Source organism: Convolutriloba macropyga, chromosome 12 (genome assembly GCF_964194025.1).
Source record: "Convolutriloba macropyga chromosome 12, txConMacr16.3, whole genome shotgun sequence".
In the NCBI taxonomy this organism is placed as follows: domain Eukaryota; kingdom Metazoa; phylum Xenacoelomorpha; order Acoela; family Convolutidae; genus Convolutriloba; species Convolutriloba macropyga.
The window spans coordinates 49,035,919-49,061,143 of NC_134479.1; the positions used below are offsets into that span (position 1 = coordinate 49,035,919).

The window sequence follows — 25,225 nt, forward strand, 5'->3', positions numbered from 1 at the left end:
CTACAAAAAAAAGCCTAAGCTTGAAGTTAATTTTGAAAACAAAAAGAATCTATTGAACTGCAAACCATGATCTTTGGTTGAAGAAAATGACACGTAGACGGCATCAATTTGAAACATAGCTTGCAGATGGCCAAAAGTGGCTGATTTAGCTTCGTAGGCCTGCAGTCTTGCAAAAAGGTTGAGGATAAAACCATGATGGAAGGAATCTGTTATTTTTCAACTAATTGCTGAGTCTTGTTCTGATTTAGAAAAGACTCTACCACTTGTTTTTTTTATCAATTTTTGCCTCAAGTAACTTTCAGTTTGAGAAAAGAAAGTCATTTTGAGACAGTTATTTAGAAGGAGGGGAGACGACAGGTTAAAAAATCGGCAAGTTAGAGTTCCACCGCTTAGTGGTCAATTAACCTATAGCCTTCCATTGTAGTAATTTTACAACAAAAAAATTAACTACAAATGAGTTTCTTTTGAGAAACAAATTCATTGTCGGCGTCACTTCAAATTGATGATGTTTAACGCTATTTGAGTTCAACTAATTCTCCTGATTTTAGTTATGTCAATAATTACTCTTCGCAGCATTCTCTCACAAATCAATTTTTGACAAAAATTTTGAACTGCCAAACCCCGACCCCTACAAGCCCTCATTAATGTCATAAACTAATGACTAGTCTCATCACAATTGAGGAAACGGATTTTTCTTCAAAAACCATTTTCTCACTCTACTTTGAATGGAAAAAAATCACGCCGCAAAACCACTCGCTTTTTTCTCCACTTCCGTGCTAGTGGTTAGCGTGGGCCATGGTGTGGGGTAGGTAGGTTCTCAAACAGAATTCAATGTTTGAAAACAAAGAGGTCAGAGTTCAAGAGAGGAACAACTTACTTCATCTTAAAAAAACATGTAGATTAAAAATACTCATCTTCGAGTCTTAAAAACCCATGAAAGGTCAATAATAACCGCATCTATCGCTCTGTGACTATTAAAAGTTATTTACAGGCTCGATTAAAATTGTTTCTGACCCAAAATGAAAACAAGGCTTTAAAGTTTTCTTATTTAAGCTCCAATCGCACTGTTTCCAGTCTTCTTTTCTGTCCAGTATCGATCACATCAATACACTTTGCCAATGCACTAAAAATAATAAGCATTTAGCTGCTACATATTCATCTGATATTAAATGTTATATCTAAGGAGAGTCATTATCAAACATCAATAGAGCTGAAAAAACCATTATGAAAAAGAAATATAGATGCCATAAACTCAAAAATGATGAGTTCAGTATCAATCATTGTCAATACGATTGTAGGTACAGCCATTTAATTAATGTTTACGTTTTGTTTCGTTTTATGAAACTTCGAAGAATTAGATCAAACGAACCATAGTTGTTTTTGTAGCTCTCCCTTTCAACATAAAACAACTTTATCACATCACAACAACCACAATTTGCTTATTTAGTTTCCTAAAAACAGTTTTTTAATGCCATCATCGCGTCAGCACAATTTCACTACATCAAAGTTTGTTTTCGTTCAGAAAAGTTTTTCAATTTACTTGACTAAAGTAACCCTGTCTTTTAAAATCTTCACTTTTGGGTACGAATGCAGTTTTTTGTCGAACAAAGCCCATATTTCAGTTTCGTTTTTGAACTTTCCATCCCCTCCATGAGTCATGAACTCGGCCAAAACTTTCTTTCGTAACTTTTTCATCGATAACGAATGATCGTCTTCGGCTTTCAGCGCAGTTTTGATTGCCTTATGCCAGTTGAAACTTCGTTCTTTTTGTTTCTCGCTTTCTTCTTCGTCTTGGCTATTGTCAGGTTCTATATTGGCGTTCTTTGGTATTCCTGAAAGCAGTAAAGTTGACTATAAATGATGCTCAACCATTCACATCTTTGGAGCCTTTATAAAGTTAAGTAACAAACGCCATTTTAAAGATTTCTAACTCTCATTTGGGTAGTATACAGTCTATAGTCAATTCAATCACATGCAATCCCAGGATTAAATCCTTGGCCCAAGACAGGTATTGAACAGACTTCCTCAAATCAACTTTAGAAAATCTACTTCACAGGGAAAATAGTGCATATCCCCATAAAGGAAAAGTTACTAATTTTTCTCTCATTCCTATAAACCACATCAAGATTTCGATATGTCAACTTCACTTCACTCTCGATGGTCGAATTTCAGTCGCAATATTTTGAGATAAATTTCTTGTATTTCATGGTTTTAAATACCTTTCATGGTTTTGTCGTCCAGTCTAATTTGGGCCAGAATGTCCGGCTTCCTCGCTTCTTCGCTCTCTTCAGTTCCGTTTTCTTCACAGATCACCTCATGCACGCTCTCTTTGTGTTCACGCTGCTTCTTCTTATTTTTCTTGTCTTTCCTAACAACAAAAAACGCCCTACAATATGAATTTCTGAAAACTGAAATTGTACCAGAATGTATCAACCTGTGCATTAAATCAAAAGATAACCAACTAACGTCGGTCGAATTGCTCTCAAACTACCGGCGAGCGGTTTGCTTCGGTAGTCGGTAGGAAGAGAGGGGGTTTTAACAGATAGTAGTACAAAAAAATCAAATTCATTGGCTGAAGAGAAAACAGTCAGTCTAGCATATAGTTCCCATACATAATTTTATAAAGTCAGATGAAAAATGTCCTTTTTCAACCTGTTGGCACTTGTTTGATCAATTCCATTCATTGCTGTCATTTGATTCGATTCTTCAGCAGAACCAGAAGCCAAATCCATTGAAATTGATTCTTCTCTCAATCTCTTCAACTGTTTCTTTGACATCTTTTTACCCTAAAACAACATATCAATTTGATTTCTCAACATTGTAACACATTGCAGAATTCGAAACGCGAAGCTTCGTAAAAAACGAAAGAGCCTAAAACGTAGAAAAAAAAGACAATGGCTTAACATCAAAGTTTATAATCTTCTAATTACCCGCAAGCGTCTTCCTTTATTTATTTCAATCTCCAAGCAATTTGAAAGGCAATTTCCAAGTCTCAACGCAAAGTTTATCTTTTAAAAAAACTTAAGCGTTTAATATTATTGTTCTTGATCTTACCTCACAGTTTTGCAGAGCAGCTAGTTGTTCTTTCCTCTCTTTCTTGGCTTTTTTCTTCTTCGCTTTCTCACTTTCTACACCGGAGGCCTGAAAAAGTCAGTTATCTAATTACAAAGTTTATAATTCATTTCGTGGCCAAGAACAACCAGACACTCACAGTTAGAGCTATATATCATGAAAACTATTTGACATAGAATTTTACAATTCGCCACAATAACTGAAAATTTGAGATTTTCGTTGATCTACTGATAAATCGACAAAACAAATGTAATTGAAAACACTAAACTTTACGCCAGGGTGTTGATTTTGCTGACAAAAATTGTCTCACTGTGTTTATTTAGCACTAAAAATTTCCTGAGAAAGACAATAACTTAAGAAAGCTATGAAAACAATATGATATTCTTGTTTGTTGAAAATTAAAAGTTATTATTCAATTAAAAACAAACAAAAGGGAATCTTGTCAATCTTTTATTCTAATATTATGATTGGGACCTTAGAGTCTTAGCTGAACGATGCTTGCGAATCAAATAACTAGGACCTAATGCTAAAAATAACTGAACATTTCAAATATTGTGCAGATAAGAGATATGACGTATAATCATTATTAAGCTTAGCACAATAAAAAACAATTTTCAATCACAATTATTTACTGAAGCATCTTAAGACGCTGCAAACGCGGCCAAATCTGTGGAAAATCTTTTTTGATTATATTTCAATTTAAAAATATAAAACACCAATTATCGTTTATAAACGTCTTGCCAGTTTTGATATTATAGAAACAGCCGTAGTCTGAATTGATGAGAAGCATTTTTTAAATATAATAAATTTTTGCTGAAAATAAAGTCAAAGTACATGCTCAACAAAATTTACGACATTCTGAGACAGCACCATGCGGACATTTACTCATTCGGGTGTTGTGTCTTGTGCAAACAATTGATCAGTCTGATTCCAGTGATCATTACACTAAACCAAGTTATGACTCGTGATTTATAGCCGCATCCCAGTAGAAATGAGCCCTCGCAGAATAAGCTTAATGTTCATTACCACATATACAAATCAGGAAAATCGCCCAACAATTTATGCAGCCCCTACTTGTTGCCCCTTAGTAACAATGTCAAAATCTTTTTAACCAACTGAACAAATTTATCGAAAATTAATCGTACCCTGTTGTCATTTTTTAAATTATTTGATGCTAATATTTCTTTGTTTCTCAAGATTTTAGCAGCTCTGAAGCTTCTTCTGTCGTGAAGTTAGTAACATCGGGGTATTCAGATTCTCGTCTCAGAATTTTTGTCAGTTACTTAAACAACTCATCTAGTTCTCTGACTTAGCAGATTTTAAGATTTAAAGATTTTAAAATCTCAAAAACGCAACATGTTTGCTGAGATTAAAAGAGTTTCGGATTATCATTTTTTGCTTTTCAATCTTGATTAGAATTGATTTGCCTGCAGTGCCAGAAACTAATACTCCATATTGATAAATTGGATGAATGTATGTCTTATAAAACTGATATAGCTGGTTGCTCTTGAAAAAGGCCAGCATTTTCCAGAAAAATTGATCTCTCAAGTACCAAAACTAAGCCATTTGATTGCCCAAAATAGCTACAAAACAGACCCGTAAGGCACAAAAACATGAGAATTTAGTTGCGAGAGTTGCAGACGCAATCAATATAAACTACTGAAAAACTGAATGTTATTTGAAATTCGGATTTTCAGTATTTCCATTCCTCATCACTTGCAAGTTCTTTATTAGTACTAAAGTCAGTTAAAAAGAGATAAGTAATTTTTAACTACATAAGAGCAAAAATTTAGGGGGCCTGAAGAAAATATTGAAATTATTGTTCTGGGGAAAAAATTCCCTTCAGACGAGGAAACCAAAACAAAAAGCACGACAATCGCTATATAGCCACGCTCAGCTTACAGCTTCAGAGCAATAGAAAAAGATTTTGAATTTAGTGATTAGTGTCTATTTAAGTGTAATACATAGAGCCATAGAACCCTTACGATGTATAATAAATAGAACCGGCATAACATAAAATCGTTCCAACATAAGCACGACTGGTTACATCCAACTTATTGATCGTGAAATAGAGATCGTATCCCAAGACTGAAATTAAATACAAAGCAATGTAAATATAAATTAAGCAATGCAAACTTATTAAGAAACTCATTTTGTTCACACATGACATTGGAAATTTAAAAAAAATTGTTCCGAGGGGAAACGAAACTGGTACCCAATTTATTTGGCTATTAAGAACTAACCTGGTTCCTGTCCTCTTCTGCATTAGCACCATTTTGTTCATCACTCACTTCGTCTTCTTCAGCTTGCGATGCTCTTTTTTCACGCGTTGGCGACGGTGATGATGATGACAAATCTTTTTCATTGTCTTCTAACTGTTGTTCACTTGTGGTTGTTGTTGTTGTTGTGGAGTCTAAGGAGTCGTTTTGCTGATCAATATTAGTTGATGTAGCACCATCGGTTTCTTCTGAAACAAAATTTCTGTTGTTTCGATAAACAAAAAACTAATAAGATCTCTAGTAACTAAAACTAGATAACTTTACAGTTAACAGTTGTATAAAAACTTGCAGCTCAACTTTCAATTTTCGAAAATCGATTTTCTGATATTCTCTTAAGTATCGGACGTTCCCTTTATTTAATTATATAGGATCAACCTTCCATTTTAACTGCTATCGAAGGAAAAAATGAGCACGTGCATTATTCGGGTCTTTCCCATTATAGCCCCCCCCCAGCTTAGTGGGCATGTAACCTATAGCCCCCCCCCCCCAGATGAAAATTCATAACCACCTCTTTAACACAAAATCAGAAATCATTGTAGGCGAGCCGCCGGATGATGACATGGGCTTGCCCATTACAATTGATTTTAGTTGACTTCTCATAACCGCATTTCAGCTGCTACAGAGATAATACGAAATGGCTCCTATGAACTTAATGAAAATTGTAGAAACCTGCAAACATAAATGGGAAACAATAGCGCTCTTTCAAGAGTATGATATAATCCCTCAAGTGAAGCATTGCCCAACAATTGTAAGCATAAATGATGAATTTAATTGTATGCTATAACTTGATTTTTGGGGGGCTATAATTTTCTGGGGGGCTATAATGGGAAAGACCACATTATTCTTACTGAAAGTCATGATTAAGTCTGCGATCATACAAGTCGTCTTCGAAAAATCAAATGTTTTCCAAATCAGTCCTCTAATTACAATGTTGCTCAATAAAACTTTATCAAGGGCGATAAATGGAAAATCGATAGTTCATTGTGAAAGTTGAGACCTAGTAATGAAGAAGAAATAAGGGCACTTTTCCTATTGGCGAATCTCAACTAACGATAACTTAAACAGCATTCATTTACAGTGGAGAATGTCCAGAATTTCACTTGAAAATTCCAGCACTCGCGCAATATAAAACTTTGACCCAGCAAAAAAATCAATCCAGCCTCGGTAACAAAAAACTTATTTAGTCAACTACAAAGGCCATTATAGCTAGCTATCTCTTTCTTTACAAACCAGGGGAATGATTGTTCGAGGTAATATTTGCACTTTGATCCTGTTCCGTTTTCTCTTCTTCCTCTTCCTGTTTTTGTTGACCTTGACTTTGATTCCCATTAATACTCATTTTGGAAGCCCTTTCAATGATATCCCATGCCTCACACACAATCTTCTGGTTTTTCTCGTTGAAAGAACTCTTGACAAAGTTAACAAATTTTTTCTGCTTCCTGGGCAAGTTAGGACAGTCGACACACATGCGCAAAAGGTTCTTCACTTGAGGGTTTCCTGAATATGTCTCAATCACTGACGTCACATTGGCAACCCATTGTTCTTGCTTCTGATCGCCTACAAAAATTCAAAATTTCGGAGTCTCTACTTGTTTTAAAGAATCCATTTACATTGAACTGTCTCTTATAAAAATTATCTTATAGGCTAAGATGAACACAATATTTGTTTCTTGTATTACCCACGCCGAAAACCTTCGGGCACTGAAGTGATCTGACTGACAGAGGTTTACAGAAAATGTGCCGAGATGAATCAAGTTTGAAGAAAGAGTAAATACGTGTATCAAATATGGGTTGTCCGAAGTGTAGAAGAACTTAGAAAATTTAAGCAGAAAACTTTTATTTGCGCGAGACGAGTTACCATGGTAACTCGAAAAGTGACCAATCAAACTCAATAGTTTTGAACTTATACATAGATAAAGCTTATACAACGTTTAACATGATCTTTTATTGCAACGTTTAAAAGAAGAACATTTAAAATGACCACCAGGGTGGTTAGAGATTAAATTGATGGTGATGAAGACAAAATTAGTTTGCGATGAATGAAACATAGAGAAAACCACGTAGTGCAGCTGTTCCGATAATATGGTACCTATATCGGAGGTAATTTTTGTCCAGGTTCGCATTATTGAAGGTTCGCACTTTCTTCCAAACAGTTTTTACCAAATCTGACTACAAAAGAAAACCTCTCACTCCCTTGCCCGCTCTTCAAAGCATTCACTTCGAAAAGTCAGAGATATGCGCAGTTCTGAAAAAAACTGAAACCAGGCAAGGCCAAAGGGATGGATGGCTTAGGAAATCTCCCTTTGAAGGCATTGCCCAAAAGCCTTGCGAAGTCGCTAAAATTGCTTTTCAACACCATATCTAACAAGTCAACCTTTCCCGATCACTGGAAAAGAGGCGAAGTGATTCCTATCTTCAAAGATGGTGACAAACAAAATGTCAAAAACTACCGTGGTGTTGTCTTGCTCGATTGTGTTTCAAAAGTGTTAGAGCGTCTTATTTTCGAAAAACTCTACCCCCGTGTTGAAAGTCTACTATCGGATGATCAGCATGGATTTCGGAAAGGCAGATCAACAACAACCCAAATGATCTGTTATCTCAACGAAGTGTTTGAAAACATCAACCAACCGACATTGTTGTCGCTGTATTTGGACTTCGAAAAGGCTTTTGACAAAGTCTGTCATGAGAAGCTGTTGGAGAAGTTGTTGATTCTGGGCTTTGGAGGACCCCTATTAGCACTCTTGGAAAGCTATCTGAGCAACAGGTCTTAAAGGGTCCGCATCGGGAACTCCTACTCCCGGTATCTTGAAACATCAAGTGGAGTTCCACAGGGCTCAGTACTTGGACCGTTCTTCTTCATTCTTTTCATCAACGATCTCCCCAGTCAACTAATGTCGAAATTGTTTGGATATGCAGACGATTTTAAGATCATATCACAAAATGCAGTTACTCTCCAAATAGATGGACATACACTCTGGAAATGGTGCTCAGAAAACCAAATGAATCTAAAAAAGTGCAACGTTGTTGCCTTCAAGGGGACTGCGTCAGTTGCACTGGGAGCGCATATTCTTAATACAGCGGCAGTGCAAAAAGACCTTGGAATACAGGTCTCCGAATCTCTTAGCTGGGCGAGTCATGTAGAGAAGCAAACCACCAAAGCTCTCAAGTGTTTCTACATGATCAAAAGAAGCACGCTCAACACTACAGCTTGGCAAACCAAGAAAGCAATTTATCGTAGTTACATAGTACCTATTGTGTCATATGGAGCTATCCTATTCAAGGCTAGCAAAACCGATCTGCGAATCATTGAAAACGTGCAGAAGAGAGCGGTTAAATGGATTTTCAATAGAAAAGACAATGACTACAAGACCAGCTTGCAAATCCTGAATCTTCTACCCCTCTCTCTTTATCACGAGCTGCATGTACTATTAACCTTCATATCCATCGTTAAGAACAAAATTGATGTTGAATGGAGGAACTACGTTAGCGTTGGGGAACAGCAAATTACCAGAGCTGGTCAAATCACTCAGTATAAATGCAAAGTTTACAAGTTGCAAAAGCAAGAAAGTGACTTCTGGTATAGGGCTGCCCACCTCGCAAATTTATTCGGCCGGTATCTCTCAGGAGATGTGTGCGAAACACCGAATATCAAGGGGAAGCTTTCTGATGTTTACTCATTGTACTTCGATCAAAAATATGACTTCAACAATGTCTGCACTTGGAGGATTTTTTGCAACTGCTCGGACTGCAGAGACCTTAACAAACTGAATCTGTGACAGTAATTACCAAACAGGGAACTTATGAAACCCCTGGGACTGAATCCCTAAAGCCTTTATTATTATTATTATTATTATTATTATTATTATTATTATTCTTATTATTATTATTATTATTATTATTATTATTATTATTATTATTATTATTATTATTATTATTATTATTATTATTATTATTATTATTATTGCGTTAACGATAAGTCTATGATTTTTCTCATCAGATAGCTGAAAAATGCATTTGGATTGCATTACCTTTAAGTCCAGTTGTTTGTATCCTGCCACCAAATACAAAATTATAAACAATGTTTGTCTTACAAATGTAAGAATTTTCAAGAACAGTGTTCGACCCCGTGGAACTCGAAAACCTGATCTTATATTCAACCGAGATTTTATCCTCGGTTTACAAACATCATTTATCTGTAAAATAAATACGAAATATTATTTAAATATTCAGGATTTGAGATTGCAGGAATCTTTTCGATTAAATGCTGAAATATGAAGATTCATGAGTTTGTAGGAAAAATGCAACCCCTGGAAGACATCGAAAAATACAAGCTGTATATATTAAAAACAACTTACTTCACCAGAGCAAGTAATCTCGGACAATTGACTTAAATACAACTCAAATCATTTGACTCAAATAAGTCTCAACGTGACCTTAGACAAAACGCATAACTCGGACCACAACTGAACTGTCTCAAGCGGCTCAAGCAACAGACATTTGATGGTAGACCCGGATCCCATGGTTTATGATTTGTGCTCAAATCTTACTGGACCGCAGCAATCAATCTTCTACCTTCCGTCGAGAGAAGCAACCATCACACCGATAGCAAAATTGTAGATGCTGAAGCTTCGGCAAATCAGATAACTTCCTCTTTACTTGAGCTAAATTTCAAGAAATTTTGAACATTTTTGAGCAAAAATAGGGCAACGTTTATCTGCAGCATGTGGTCCCTGTATGCTAACTCACTGCATTGGCGTAACACTACTTGTGTATCAAGTCAACGATAAAAATCCAACTGATAACTATAATACAGTATACATTACATAGATCGTTTAACGATCACTTTAAAGCGGCAACGAAACTAAAAAAAATTCGAGCGAAAAACCATTGATATAACACTGTACCAACTGAGACCGGAAAACCAATAAGGTAGTGTGGCTGGTTTCAGTTTTAGTACCCTTCAGCTTAAGCAAGCTGGACCATTTGGGCGAGGGACCAAAAAGTGATGGGGAAGATTTCAAACAAAAAAGTTGTCATTACAACAACAGTTCATGTTTCCACAGTAGTTTCACTACAATGTACATATAAAGAAATTTAACTTGATTGAAGTCAAAGAAAAGGGGCTACTTAAACTTTAAGGTACTAAAACCAAAACGAGCCCAACCACTGTCGTGTGAGGAGAAGTCCTCCGACCTCAATTGGTACAATGTTATATCAATGGTCTATCGGATTTACTTTGGAATTTTTTTCACTTTCGTTGCCTCATTTAAGTCATTGTTAAACTATTTATGGTTTAAATAATAAAAATACTGTACTTTGTATTAGAGTTATCAGTTGTAACTTTATCGCTGACTTGATTCACAAGGAGTATTACGCCAATGCCGTGTGACACAGGCCACATACCGAAGAAAAACGTCTGTCCCTATTTTTGATCGAAAATTTAAAATTTTCAAAATTTCTTGAACCCTTTTCATGAACTCTATAAATCTTCCTACAATAAAAACAGAAGAGGTTTGAGCCTGAGTTGGAAGTTAAAGATTCTCGGCGAGTGTTTCAGGCCAGTGTTGCAACTGGTGAAAAGTGACATGAACAAAATGTATGACTTTATATCCGTGTTTTCAATTAAATTGAATATTTTTTTCAATTTTGCAAATTGTTCATTATTATGCTAATTGTTTTGAAATATTTTCAGTATCCATTGTTGTTTTGGTCTGTTCGTTAGTTGATCTAATTTTTCGGACTCATTTGACTTTTTGTCCTCGGACACCACAAAAAGGATAAAAATTGTAAAATTAAGTTTGCCGTGTAGGCTACACTTATTGGGCGAGGGACCAGAACAAGATGGGGAGATTTTAAACGAAAAAAGTTGTCATGTACAACAACAGTTCATGTTTCCTCAACAGTTTCACTAAAATGTATATATAAGGAATTGTAAGACAATTGTAGTGAAAGAAAAAGAGAAAGAGCTACGCGGCAAATTTAACTTTATAATTTTTATCCTTTTTATTGTGTCTCAGGACAAACAGTCAAGTGAGTCAAAAAAAGATCAACTAACAAACCGCCCTAAACAACAATCAGGACTGAAAAGATTTAACAAACAATTAGCACTGAAAACAATTAGCAAAACAATTAACAATTTGCAAAATGCGGAAAATAGTATCTTCAAAATTAATTGAAAACACGGACATAAAGTCAGACACTTTATTCAGGCCACTTTACAGCAGTTAATTGTAAGAATAATAGAGGTAATAAAAAGCGTTAACTTGAAAGAAAATTCAAAATAATTAATTTTCTGAGACCGATCTTTCCTCGATCTATATTGAACAGATAACTGAACAGATTACCCTAATACAAAACACAGAAGATTGCCAATGAGGAAATTGAACTAGCAGTCGAACTAAAAAATAATTAAAAATACGTGAGTTTACGAATAACACGATTCACAATAATCATCAAACCCCAACAATTAATGAAACGTGATGGAACAAGGCGAATCGTGATAATGTGCACAGCACATTATGTTCCGACCCCCCCCCCCCAACCACTTCGAACGCCCTCCACGCATACATGATTGTGTGTGTGTGTGTGTGTGTGTGTGTGTGTGTGTGTGTGTGTGTTTGGGTATGTGTGTGTTTTTGTGTATGTATGTTTTTTTTGGGGGGGGGATGATATTTAGTACTTTGGGGACACCGACTTTTTTCCCAACAATATAACTTCTGTTGACTTCTATAGATTGAGATGAGCAAAAAATTCTTTGTCGCTGCAATTTTTGACTTGGCGCGAAATCATCAGCAGCAAAACAACTCTGCCAAAAATCACAACTTTTTTGATGATTTGAACGCACGTTTGATTTCTGCAAACACAATACAATTTACTCCCATTTTAATTATCACCATCAGAATGAGGTCAAAGCTATTATTGCAACCATCAGTTTTGGAACCAATCTATCCCCCCCAGCAAAGTGGGTATGTAACTTTGGGTCTTTCCCAATATAGCCCCCACCAGCTTAGTTGTCAGATAACCTATAGCCCCCATCATGGTAATTATACCATAATGGGGGCTAAAATTTCATGGGGGGTCTATAATGGGAACGACCCGTAACTTTTACGCCACCCCACGCCTACATGCTAATGTTTTGCACAGTAATACTCTGCATCACAACACATGAATTGTAAAACGTAGTAATAAGAAATAAGGTACGGAGGGCGGGGGAAATAGATCCCATAATTCTCCCCCCATATCTAAAAGATAGACCGACACATTTTTTTATAAATTTTTAGTTGAAACAGGCTCAATAATGGGGTCTTACCCATTATAACCCCCCCCAGTTTAGTGGTTATATAACTTATAACCCCCCGTCATGGTAAATATACCATAATGGGGAGCTATAATTGCAGGGGGTTATAATGTGAAAGACCATTTATTGAATAGGTTTCAACTACATATGAACTAAAGTTGTGCAGATCTATATTTCGGTCTTTCCCATTATATCCCCCATGAAATTTTAGCCCCCATTATTGTATAATTACTATGACTGGGGGGGGGGCTATAGGTTATCTGACCACTAAGTTGAGGTGGGGGGGTCCTATAATTGGAAGACCCCTGTTTTTTAGACAAGGGGAAAAAATTATGGGATCTGTTCTGCTCCGCCGCCCCCTATCTTTTTTTCATTACTACCATTTACAATTCAAGAGTCCTGATGCAGCGTATCACTGTGCAAAACAACAGCACGTAGGCGTGGGGCGGCGTAAAAATAGATACCCACTTTGGTGGGGGATAGACTAGATCCAAATCTGCTAGTTCTTGAAATTTAAATTTAGAAAGGTTTTGTCAATCTGATTTGGTGTTTTCGAACTTTATTGTTCAAAAACCCCAAATCAGGGTGACATAACTTTTTTAAATTTAACTTTCTAAAGCCTTTTAATAATTTTTTAATAACCTTAACTGGCAAAAACCAAAAATTTTGTTTTTGCCTTTTCCAGACAGAAATTAGAAATTTTTGAATCTATTCTGTTTCGAAGGTTTTACGAAATTGGTATCATTCTACCCTAGGCGCAGTGAATATTTTTACACGGTAATTTGCTATCCAAAAACCGAAAATCTAAAACCAACATCAGAAATACACTTTGACACCACGAAAATGTCAATATGATAACTAAAAAAATATATTACCTGATCAGGGATTTTTCAAAAAAAACTTATATAATCTATTTCAAAGGGCTTTTCAATGATATGACACATGCTTTTATCGGAAAAGTGAAAAAAAAACTGTAAAAGTGAACAAAAACGCCAGAATGATCACAAAATTTTGGAGCTCGATAACTCCCTGTAAAAAATGAATTTCGAAAAAATCTTTTTAATTCTATAATCTACGCTGGACGGGCTTTTTAATGATACCACTCATAAGTTTCTACGATGAATATATCGATCGGCGAAAATTCACTGAACAAAAAAAAACCCATTTGAGTATATAGTTCCTCCCCCCCATATGATGGGGTCGGAACAAAAAATCGCAAAACGCGAGGCGTCTCTTTAATTGTCATCAGTTATTATCGACATGTAAAAATTTTATACAAACCTGGTCACACCTCGGTATCCCTGTATATCCTATTCAAACTTTTTATTGATCGGTTGCAGCGTTAAACGGGTCTTTTCAGTAGTTATCTCCAAGTCCATTTGCACCCTAGGTATACATTGTCGAGCATGTCGTTAGCGCCTGCTTGAACAAACGGCATTTACAACGCAATGATGCAGCGTAAAGTTTTGAAATTAGAGCATATCAAGGAAACCAAACTCATCATAATAATAAAACCCAACTAAAACAGAAAAGATCGAGCCAACATCACAAATCATTAACACACAGAGTACGGCGTCTGCTTCACGAAGATCATATTTAACATTGCCACAGACTGAAATTAGACAACACAAAAAAATCAAACTCCAATCAATTAATATTCACATTATTATTATCACTTGTCACAAAAAAGACAATTTCCGATCCTAAACTATCCAATTTAAAAATTTATGAGTCAGCGACCAGAAAAGTTAGAAAAATACATTGGAAAGAAAATGCAACATTATCACAGATTCCATTTCTTGAACAAAATGATTACCTTTTTAACACAACAAAAGTCCAATTTATACGGACTCTATGATCGCATAAGAATGAGCTTGACTGACCTTTATAGTCGGAAGGAGTTCCTTGGTACTTTTCCTGTTCGGAGATACACTTGTTGTGCATCATGTAGTCATCTCCCCAGAAGTCTTTCCCACAATCCATACAACTCACGGCATCACAATTACGACATTGGAACCTAGAGGCAGTCAACAGAGAACAAATAAAAACACTTTGTTTGTCTATCCGTTGTTATCATTTGAAAGTGTTAAATAAAGTTTTCCCAACGATTCGAGTGTTGTATTATTTGCACCATTCATTAATTAATGTGTTGCTCATCTAATAAAAAGTCTATTTATAATATTGGTTTTCGTTTTCGTAATATCATCATCAAGCCTGAGCTCTTCAAATAATGTTATCATTACTTTGTAAATAAAAACCAAAATTTAAATTTTCTCAAATAAAAAATCTTTGCTGTTCTTTATGATCCTGCTGCAATCATGGCCACTTATCAAAAGCGGACAGATTTAATGCATAGTATGCTAAAAAGGTGTTTACAAATACAGGAGTTCAACTGATTAAACAACTGATACAATTCAATTTAAGTTCTATGCAATTAATTAAGGGACTCTCGACTCTGATAATATACTTACAAAATACACAAAATTACTTATGAAATAGAGAAATTACTTATGAAATACACGAAAATACTTATGAAATACACGGAATTACTTATGAAATACACAAAATTACTTAAAATACACGAAATTACTTATGAAATACACGAAATTACTTATGAAATACACAGAATTACTTATGAAATACACAAAATTTTTTATAAAATACATGAAATTACTTATAAAATACACGAAATTACTTATGAAATACACAAAATTACTTATAAAATACACGAAATTACTTATGAAATACACGAAATTACTTATGAAATACACAAAATTACTTATGAAATACATGAAATTACTTATGAAATACACGAAAATACTTATATGAAATACAGCGAATTACTCATGAAATTACGAATCACTGCGGGGAAAATCTGATTGCCTATAATGTGCAGTACGGGTGCATAAATATATAGGCTGGTGTTCAATATTGATCACGTCTGAACGCTCGGTTGAGAAAATATCGTCACTTTGAATTGCAAACTAAGATCAGAAATCAGAATGTTTTTTTATCATAACCCACTCCCTTATACAAGTTTGTGTACAAAACAAATCCCAATATCCTGCTTGAACAAGTATCTTACTTATTCATATATTAATTGCATATAAATTGCTCAGACATTATTATATCAAAAAAATATCATAACGCTACGTTAAATCCTTTATTTAACTTTTTCAACTAACCGATAATGTTCTTCCACTTTGTTCTTTTTCAAACTGGCCCCACACATATTACACACAAACATCACCATCTTGTATTCGTATCACGACAGTCAATCTTCTGGTCAATAAATAAACAAAAAGGAGGTAAACAACAGCAACAGGTATAAGTAACTATTTTTGTAGCACAGATAAACAAAGCTAAGGAGATGGGTTATCTTAAATTCTATAAGTCGAAGATAAAATAAGCCGTAGAAAACCTCTATTCTAAAACACTCGAAAATTTTTCTGCCAATAAAATTTCAATCCCGAAAATAAACAAATGAAACTATCTGAAAAATTAACTATTCAAATATTTCCACGCACAGTATAGTTTATTGACTCTAATAATAACTAATTCTGGTTATTATCAATTATATTTCCGGGAAATTGCTTAGTCTAAGGAAGATATTTATTGATGGAAAAAAGTAAAACGTGTTAATTTGAGACAACAATCAACTCAAACGTTTGCAGCAACACAATAGTTAAACTTTACGACCTCTGAATCGTTATTTTGACCTCTAGTTTCAGCAGAGATCAAAACAATACTAGCAAATAAAGTTGTTTCTTTTTGTAATAACCAGCAAACAATTATAATCAGATAAACCAATGCATAGCTTACAAGTAAAATAATTACAATTATACGCAGTGTTTTTTATGCAAGTCAACAAATAACCGAAAGGATTGTTTGAGATCAATAAAAAAATTTCAGCAATCCGGTTTTGAGAAAATAAAGGTAAAGTTGGTTACTATACCGAAGCAAAAACTATCAAAGTTATCAAATGTATACTTTAACCTCTAATTGACCGTTCTTCTCAGGACAAATAAAGAAATATTTTCAATATTAAATTTCAATAAAACTTAACTTTACGTGTTCAATAATTCCAAGCGAATAACGTCAGTTGTTCGAAGCGAATAACCGTTTTATCCGTTCATATAAAAACAGGTCACAATTTTAGAGGTTTTCCTGTCAAATAGGACGCACTTTATTAGCAGCTCTTTCAAGACTGATTCTGATCAACTGCAACAACAAGATCTATCTGAAACAAAAAAATGATCAACTGTCAGTTAACTCACTTAAATAGCAACTATTTATTTATATCACAGAAATCGATAAATAACAAATATTTGTTGAAAAACAATAAACCGAAATTTCTACAAAACTTTTGTTTGTTCTAATCAGATGACTGACCGAAGACTGATTTAATCAATGAAACTGTCCAGAAGAATCACAAAACTTGTGAAGAAAAATTTGTTCACATTTAGAAATCACCAAAATGGCTGACGTAAGAAAATCCGGGGATTTGATACTAGGCGAAAACTTGATTACGTGTGAGCAGTTGTTGACGACATAAGCGGAATTTGTCAGCTCAAATTTTACGAAATTTGGGCGAACTTAATTAAAACATTAAAAGGGTACTTGCCAATATTTTTCAAATCTATTTAGCAATACAAGTAGTCACGTGCACCTAAAATTGGTCCTCAAAAAAACGAAATATAGCTTATAACGAAAAACAAGTAATTTTAAAGTCAATTTAAAGGTGAAGAAAAATCATAAGAACACTGAACTTTTATTGCTAAACGGAAATTAGAGTTTTACTTATAAACGTATGAACCGGCGTTCGCCTACTTTCCAAAAAACGATAAAAAGAAAATTTAGGCCAATGGTCTAAAAAGTTGACAGTTTAGCTTCTATGTTGCTGGGAAAAGATATGAAGCGTTGCCCATAGACTAACATTACGGAGCATCAACTGAATGGAATCGTAGTTCCTTAGAATTAATGAGCTCACAAATTTCAAAAATGTTGGTTAACAGAAACAATCATAAATTGCTCAAATGACAGGCGAGCTGGTGGCTTTCGTTTCAGTAAGCTTAAGCAGTGCTGCTAGCCTACGAAGGCTTAAACATTTGGAAAATAAAAACATTGACACCGCTAGATAAAAACGTCCTCTATTTGCTATTTTTGAACAGTTATTTGGAAAAACCAAGAAAATGGTTGAAAAACATTAAAAACCACCCATTATTCTACTCGTGTGAAAAAGATTTTGTAACTTTTAAACACCTGTTCTACGAATGTCCAATTGATGAAATGATTAGATCAAAGTTACCCATGACTAGTATAAACAAGCTGATTAAAGATAAAAATACGCTAGGACTAAAATATTTAGATTCGAAATTAATTTCATCCTGGGCTGAAGAGGAGAGCATTTATATGACTGTACTTTATAAACTGTACTTTATTGTAAACATTGATTAATTTTTTATAAACATTAACAAAGCTAATTAATGTTTATCAAAAATTAATCAAAATAAGCTTTGTTAATATGATTAACTTGTAATTAATTTTTGACGCCTAAGAAGGCAAGGATAAAAATGAGGCGGGGTGGGGGAATTGGAGGGGTAGTAAAACGGTTCGAGTGGACAATTCAAGCTCGCCCTTTGAACCATGATTATCTTCCACCTCAAGCGTGTATATCAGCTTCGGTTAACAGTACACTTACAAATACAAAGACTTAAGAAAGGTCACTTTTAGTAACTTATCACTTCAGAAACAATAGTCTTGCCATTTCAAAACTCACTAAATCGATTGCCAGTAAGCTCTAAATAACAATCGAAAATGCAAAACTTGCTAACCATGGCCATCAGTGCAGCCTCATCAGCCTTTAGTCTAACCCTGATCACCTCGCACTTAATAATAAAACTGAACCCAATAATTAAACTGAACCAAAATTTACTTAAAAGCAAATCAGAGCACAAAACAAGTTCTTAATATTCAAAAAAAAAATGTTTTTCAAAGAAATTTTTTCGCTGCTTTACTGCATAAAATAAGCAGATCTGGCTTCAATCGATCAAAGTAAACATTAAGTGGCCGTTACATAATCCGACAACATGCAAGTCAATTTACCAGAACAAATTAACCTTGCTAAAACTGAAAGAGTTAGTCTGATTAGATATTGCCTTTGGCGGACTGATGCGTGCGCTTCGCCGATATGACTGTTTCGTAATTTCCGGATTACGTTCGGAAGCAGATGAAAGCCGTGACGATAAACAGCTGTCAAAATGTAATCTCGCCTACCTGATGCCCCAATTTGGGCCTTTTAATTGGTATCCCGCTTTTTCACCCCTAGTCATTTAACCCCCTATCATTTAACTTATCACCCTTTTATTTATAAGGTAAGCTGTAATGTAATGAAAATGTCAATAACTAATTAATTTTAACGATCATTTTAAAAATTGTTTCATAAGACATCAAAAAATTTTTATCGCGACACAAAAAAAACAATGCGTTTTTTGGGAAGAGAGGCACACAAGTCACCCACAGTCAATTCCGAAGAAACATCTAATCTAAGCTGAAGTAGCTAGTTAATTGCTATTAAATGGATACACGGTAGATGGACCACAAAACGCACACCAATTTGACACACAAATTAATATTCTGAAGGAACTATGGCTATGACTCAACAATGACCATAAAATGACGTCATACCATAAAAACTTCCAACAATGTGTTACAAATAGATTGAAAGAAGTAACAAAAGGAGCCACAAATTTATTCAAAATCACAAGTTTTGCTGCAGATGAAACGCAAACAAAATGTATTAAACGCAAACACAAGGAAAAAAATAGTTTTTGCCTGCAAGAAAGTAAACTTATAAAAAAAACTGCATCAAAAACTGCCATATTTAGTTACGAATACGAAGTGAAAAGAGACATAACTGAAGTGAATATTAAACATATACTCAGCAATTGGCTTGAATTTAGCATAAATACAACAGCATAATTAAACCGACCATTAAATAATCCGATTACAGAAGCACAATTCTGAAACTAATTTCAGGCGTTACAAGAAAAAATCTTTGTTTGCATTCTGTGGAAAAACCCTCCCCAACCAAAAAAAATCAAAACAAAAACAACAAAAACCTAAATTATTGTTGAAAAACTTGAATTACAAAGTGTTAGCTGTACTCAAATTCATTGTCGAAGGGGCTTTTCGTTTCAGTTGTAAATTAAGTATTCTTCTGTTTTTTTTCGGTCAAAATAACTTTCTGCTACATTATTCTTCTCTTTCTATTGCATAACAGGATAAGAAATAGACCGAAAGGTAACGGTAGTTCTCTTACCAACAAATTGTATGTAGGTTGCACGTAACGTGTCTTACACAACGCGTGAACTGAATAAAATGAAATGTCTTCATGTCTTTCTCTCTAGCTGCAATATATTTTACACACTACTGTCAATATATTCTGTTTGAAGAAGGGATTGAATAGATCACTTCTTGCATTATGGTGAAAGGTCTTCTATGCCATAAATAACAATTCCAAGCAGAAATCTCTCACTTTAAGAATAGCCGTGTATAGTATTGACGCATGCTAGGGTATTTTTTGGTTGATACCTCTTTTCATGATATGAGAGCCTTGGGAACCTGGTCAGTTGAAAAAGGGCAAGCGACCAGTTCAATGACAAACCTACTGGAACTCAATCGGAGACACAACGTATCCTAAGGTCATTCTAATGAGAATAGCCACTCATAATCACCATCGCGAACTGCTTTTTAAGCAGCCAACAAATCGGAACAATATCCATTGAATATAATTTTAGCCAGTCATCGCTGTAATTTTAGATGGTGACACAGATCTAAATCCAGGACTTCTCATATCTTACTGCAAACCAATAAAAACAACTCAAAAATGATATCATCTGAATGGTTACATCTTTAGTTAAAATAAAACAGTTTTGAAAAAAGCGGACATTAGTATACAATCAACGGGACAGTTGCACTTTTTGTTCTAAAGAAACGTGATTGAGAGAAGGTGACGATTATAAGTTGCTTAATACAGACAAAATTATTGTTGTTTCAGAAAAAAGATCACAGTTCCAACGGATCACAGCTCTTCCTCTGATAAATTTGAGTGTTTGGGTCAGACACAAACAATTCCCCTTTGCTTAATCTTACTTACATCCCCTATAAAAATAAAACAGCATTTCTCAGATGAACTTGCCTTTAACATTGATAATCCAATAAATAAGAACAAGACCAATATTTCATTTGGTGCCTAAAAATATTTTCAAAAAAATCTGTAAAGAGCACAACGCTTGAAACAATAAGTTTCCTGATGACCTGAAAAACCAACAATCAAAGCACACCAACACGCATTAACAACACCAACAACCCAAAGACTTCGATTGATCAAACAATCGCTGATTTGATTACTATAAAAAAAACTTTGAAAACAGCACCGAAAAATTATGAATCATAAATCCGTTATACAACTGCTCTAAATTTCCCTCACTAGTGAGGAATATCAAGTAACAGTTTCGTCAAGCTGTTTAGCTTGCAATTGAGGCGATTGAAAAATGAGTCTCGACTTGACCAAAAACAGCTCATTACAAAAGAAGTGACACACAATATGTTGCTAAGTACACAAATAAAAAAAATTAGGCTGTATGATAAATTATAGCAAATTTGCACAGCTTTGACGTTCAATAGAGAATTTTTCGCGGCCACTGGAAAGATTTCTGTTTAAAGGGCACAATCAAATGAGCAAGTAACTCACAATCTGATCAAAACAATCGACAAGATAATATTGATTTAATTTCGACACGTTTTTATACTTTTTATACGGGTCCATTACATAAAAAGTTGAGGGTCTGATCTAATACCTGTTATAGCCTCCAGGCTATTTTAAATGTATAATTGTTTGTAGATCCAAGCACTTTTACGACTTATTCAAGACAACAAATTAATAAAAAAAACGGAATAAACAGTTTTGTCACGTTTCAAAACCTCAGTAAAAATCAAAAAAGATTGTCACACTTCAAAAACTGTGTGAAAACCAAAGGATAAAAATTAAGTCTTAAAAATGACTCGAATTTTCCCATTTTTAAAAAATCGAAATTAAAATAACCTTTTCAACAACCTCAATTGAAAAAAGATAAACTCACGCTTCAGAATCTAACCGAACATTTTGCACTTTCCTCGCGAGTGATGATTTCTTAGCACTATTTGTTCCTGAACGTAATTGTTTTTTCAACCACTTTAACAGCTTATAATATAAGTAGGTAAATTTATATGTCATTTGAAATTGTTACTTCTGCGATCGCAAGATTTCCAAAAAATCGGAACAGCCATTTTTGTTGATTATCAATTTTCTTCAATATTGTTTTGTGTTAAAATTTATGTTAAAATCGACTTTCTCCAATGAAGTCATTCAAACTTTGTTTTTGTTGCCTTCATTTCAAACCTGAACCCCAGATTTGATTGAATTTGTTAACCCCGATTTCTTTTTGAGGATTCCTTTTGTTTCATGGGGTATTAATTCATCAGTGATGAATGGAAGTGCGTCAACATTGCCGGAAAATAGCCACCGTTGACGCGCTTGATTCACATCGGGCTTGACACAGAAAAACGAAAAAGTGGACAAAGTGACCAATTTTTTAGTGTCAGAAGTGTTCTACTTTGGCGAGCAGTTTCAGTTAGATTCTAAAACTATAATTAATTCAGTTTCTGAACTGAAAGGTAATAAGCTTAATACCGATATTAATACCGATATCAGCTAAAAAACACTCTAATGAACTTTGATAACCTCAATGATTTAATGACCGGGCCTTATCGGTTTATCCCGTCTCAATTGATTTTGCCCTTTTAACTTTGACCGTATTCACTATATTGCGTAAAACAAAATAGATTAAGTTTAGTATAGTATATAGAACAATAAAGTATATAGAACTCAAAATCCATTCATTTAAACAGAGAGTGAAGTAAGTCGGAAGTCAAACGTGAAAATCGTGACTTGGGTAAAAACGAAAAACGTGATCAGAAGGTAAAGCGAATTAAAAAATTTAGCAGGACAAGTCCTGATGTACAATTCGAAGAATTTTGATTGACTCAACAAAAAACAGACATAAAAGGGACTGTGAGTGAATCGGGAAAACCATTTACAAAAAAAATCAGATCAAACCATTTAAAAAACTAACAATCAATGTCAGAATGCCGCATGTGAACAAAAAAGCACTAGCGAGATAAAAAAAAATGGTTCAAACAAAAAACTGGGTCTAGAATGAGCAAGAAATGGATTTAAAAAAACTATTTCGAAAAAAATCCAATCCTAAAAATCGAAAAACAGTAATAAATCAAAGTGAAATAAAAAAACACTAGCGAAAATGCGAATTTTTGTTCAAACACCGTTTTCTCACTCTAATTTAAATTTAGAATGAAATATTTCACGCCACAAAAGCACTCGCTTTTTCGATCCACTGTCCGCTTCCTGTTTCGGCGTGACCAAAATCACTACTCCAATTCGACTTTAAAAATCATGAAAACGTCGGAACAGATCATACAAAAAAAGAAAGCACACCAATACAATTCAAATTCTTTGAATTTTAGAAAGGAGAGCGCCTAAACAATCGCCGTTTTTGAGGCCGACGGCGGCTATTTATAATTGATAACAGAATTTTATCTTCTGAAAAACTGAAATCGCGCAATATTTTGTTGATACTCTAAATGAGCTCCAATTTTTAAGACTTGACTTTCTAAATTTCACCAGAAAGATGAGTTCAGCTTCTGTCATAATTTACCTCAGAAGGCATACTGTTAACTACAGTGTACCCAATCTAAAAATGACGGTGAAGTAATCGAAAAAACCAGTTTCCACCAAATTGTAATTGAGCATAATTTTACTTAATTTTATTTAAGATCGATACATGCTCCAATTATCAGGCAATTCGAAATTCTGAAGTGTCTCGAAATTTTTTATATTGCATTTTCAGGCGAAATCCAGCCATTGCAATGAACATCTCATCTTTTCAAGTGTTATTTGTAGGAGTAGTAACGTTAAATTCTGTCTCCTCACAAAATGTTAATTTTTAGTTTGTGGGATTTCCACGTTATAATCTCAAATTAGGTCAAAGATTAATCGCAATTCAAAACATTAACCGACGAATGTCGTAAAATTTTTTTGATCATGCCGTGAACCCTTGACCTCCCGATCCCTAACCAATTGTACTACCCACTGGGCCATGAGACACTTCTTTTATATATGCTGCAACCAATTTATACCAGCAAAAAGATTTACTTCGGAGTGCGAGCAAAGGAGATCACTCAAAAATGAACGAAAGCCTAAAAAAGTCACTTGAGAAGTAAAAGAATGTTCTAGAAGAAAAGCGCAAAATGGTCAAGCAAAAAATTTGCATTAAAAAAGACCAACACGTTTATAATAATTGCAATGAACTTCGTTCAAGAGCAATTAAAAAGCGGCAATCTACTTAGAGCGCTAATTGAAAATTGCGACTCCTCCTTTTCCAGCTATATTTGTGCGTAACTGGCAACCCCGTCTATTTTTTGGTTACATGTGTTTAGTTCGGTCTACCAGGTTTCTGTAGCAGCAAGAACTGGCCATGTTAACTTTTTCGAATTCAATATTCCTCAAAATTGTAGATCTTATATTTTGCAGATATGAACGAGTTGATTAGTTTTATGAGTTGCCAATTTTTGACCCCTTCATCGCTCTTTTTTCGGTATGCGTAAGGCATTTATTTTCATTTCAATCTACCCTCGTCACAAATGCATGTTGAGTTCGATGCCTAACTAGTTTTTTAAGGATAAGATAACTCAAATAAGGGAGCCTAAAAAGTAGTCTGCTTGGCGTAAGTCGCCTCCAAAAACTTTCTTGCGGAAGTCTTCTTCTTAAAAAATAGTTGAAGAATGTGGCCTCGGGTTTACATGAAATTAAAGTTTTTCCTCAAAATTAATGCAAAAAAAAGATTAATGGCAGATTAATGGCTTTTCTATTTGCTATTTGTAATGCAAAGAAAGACATTTTTCAATTGTTTAAAAATTTAAAATTACCCTCTACTATAGACAACTCATAGCAGAGTTCGAACCAAAACTAGCGCTGACAAAATGCATAGTAGTACTTTCCTATTAGGTTTGTACTCTACTTAATTATAGTAGTTTCCATGATGTTAATTGTCTTCTTCCTAGTTCCAATTTTTGAAGAACTTAAATTGAAGTTAGTGAATGAGGTTTGCCTCGCAATATCCTTAAGAACTCATATTGGCTTCGACGAAACCTCAGTTAACAAACACAAAAACAAAAATTAGGTTGAACTTACCTTGTTGTGCAAACAAAGTAAACAAACAACTGGGAAAAATGATCAGTAACCAGTTCTAATTTTGCAAAACGAATAACGGATCAATGCAAAAGGCGTGTATTAAGTAAACCAATCGCATTCAACGCAAATGGTACAAATTCGGATTTGAAAAGAAAGAGTTCAACTGAAAATCATGTGACCACTAGTGCTGAATTTGAAGGCTTTACTTGCTTACCATGAATACAAATTGGAATTCAACTAAGCTATGGTTGGTGGTATAATGGTTATA

The 25,225-nt window shown here is 34.5% G+C and overlaps 1 protein-coding gene across 1 annotated transcript; it reads right to left on the reverse strand.

The window, feature by feature from the left end:
- Nucleotides 1-1,026: 1,026 nt before the first annotated feature.
- LOC142350897 (uncharacterized) lies at nucleotides 1,027-25,180 on the reverse strand. Its single transcript, XM_075402905.1, has 9 exons — nucleotides 24,958-25,180; nucleotides 15,833-16,887; nucleotides 14,531-14,664; nucleotides 6,582-6,908; nucleotides 5,316-5,539; nucleotides 3,055-3,141; nucleotides 2,653-2,786; nucleotides 2,220-2,368; nucleotides 1,027-1,832 (listed from the first exon to the last, which is right to left on the reverse strand). Exons 2-9 carry the CDS (start codon nucleotides 15,898-15,900, stop codon nucleotides 1,537-1,539), a joined length of 1,419 nt encoding a protein of 472 aa, XP_075259020.1. The 5' UTR covers nucleotides 15,901-16,887; nucleotides 24,958-25,180; the 3' UTR covers nucleotides 1,027-1,536.
- Between the last annotated feature and the right edge of the window lie 45 nt (nucleotides 25,181-25,225).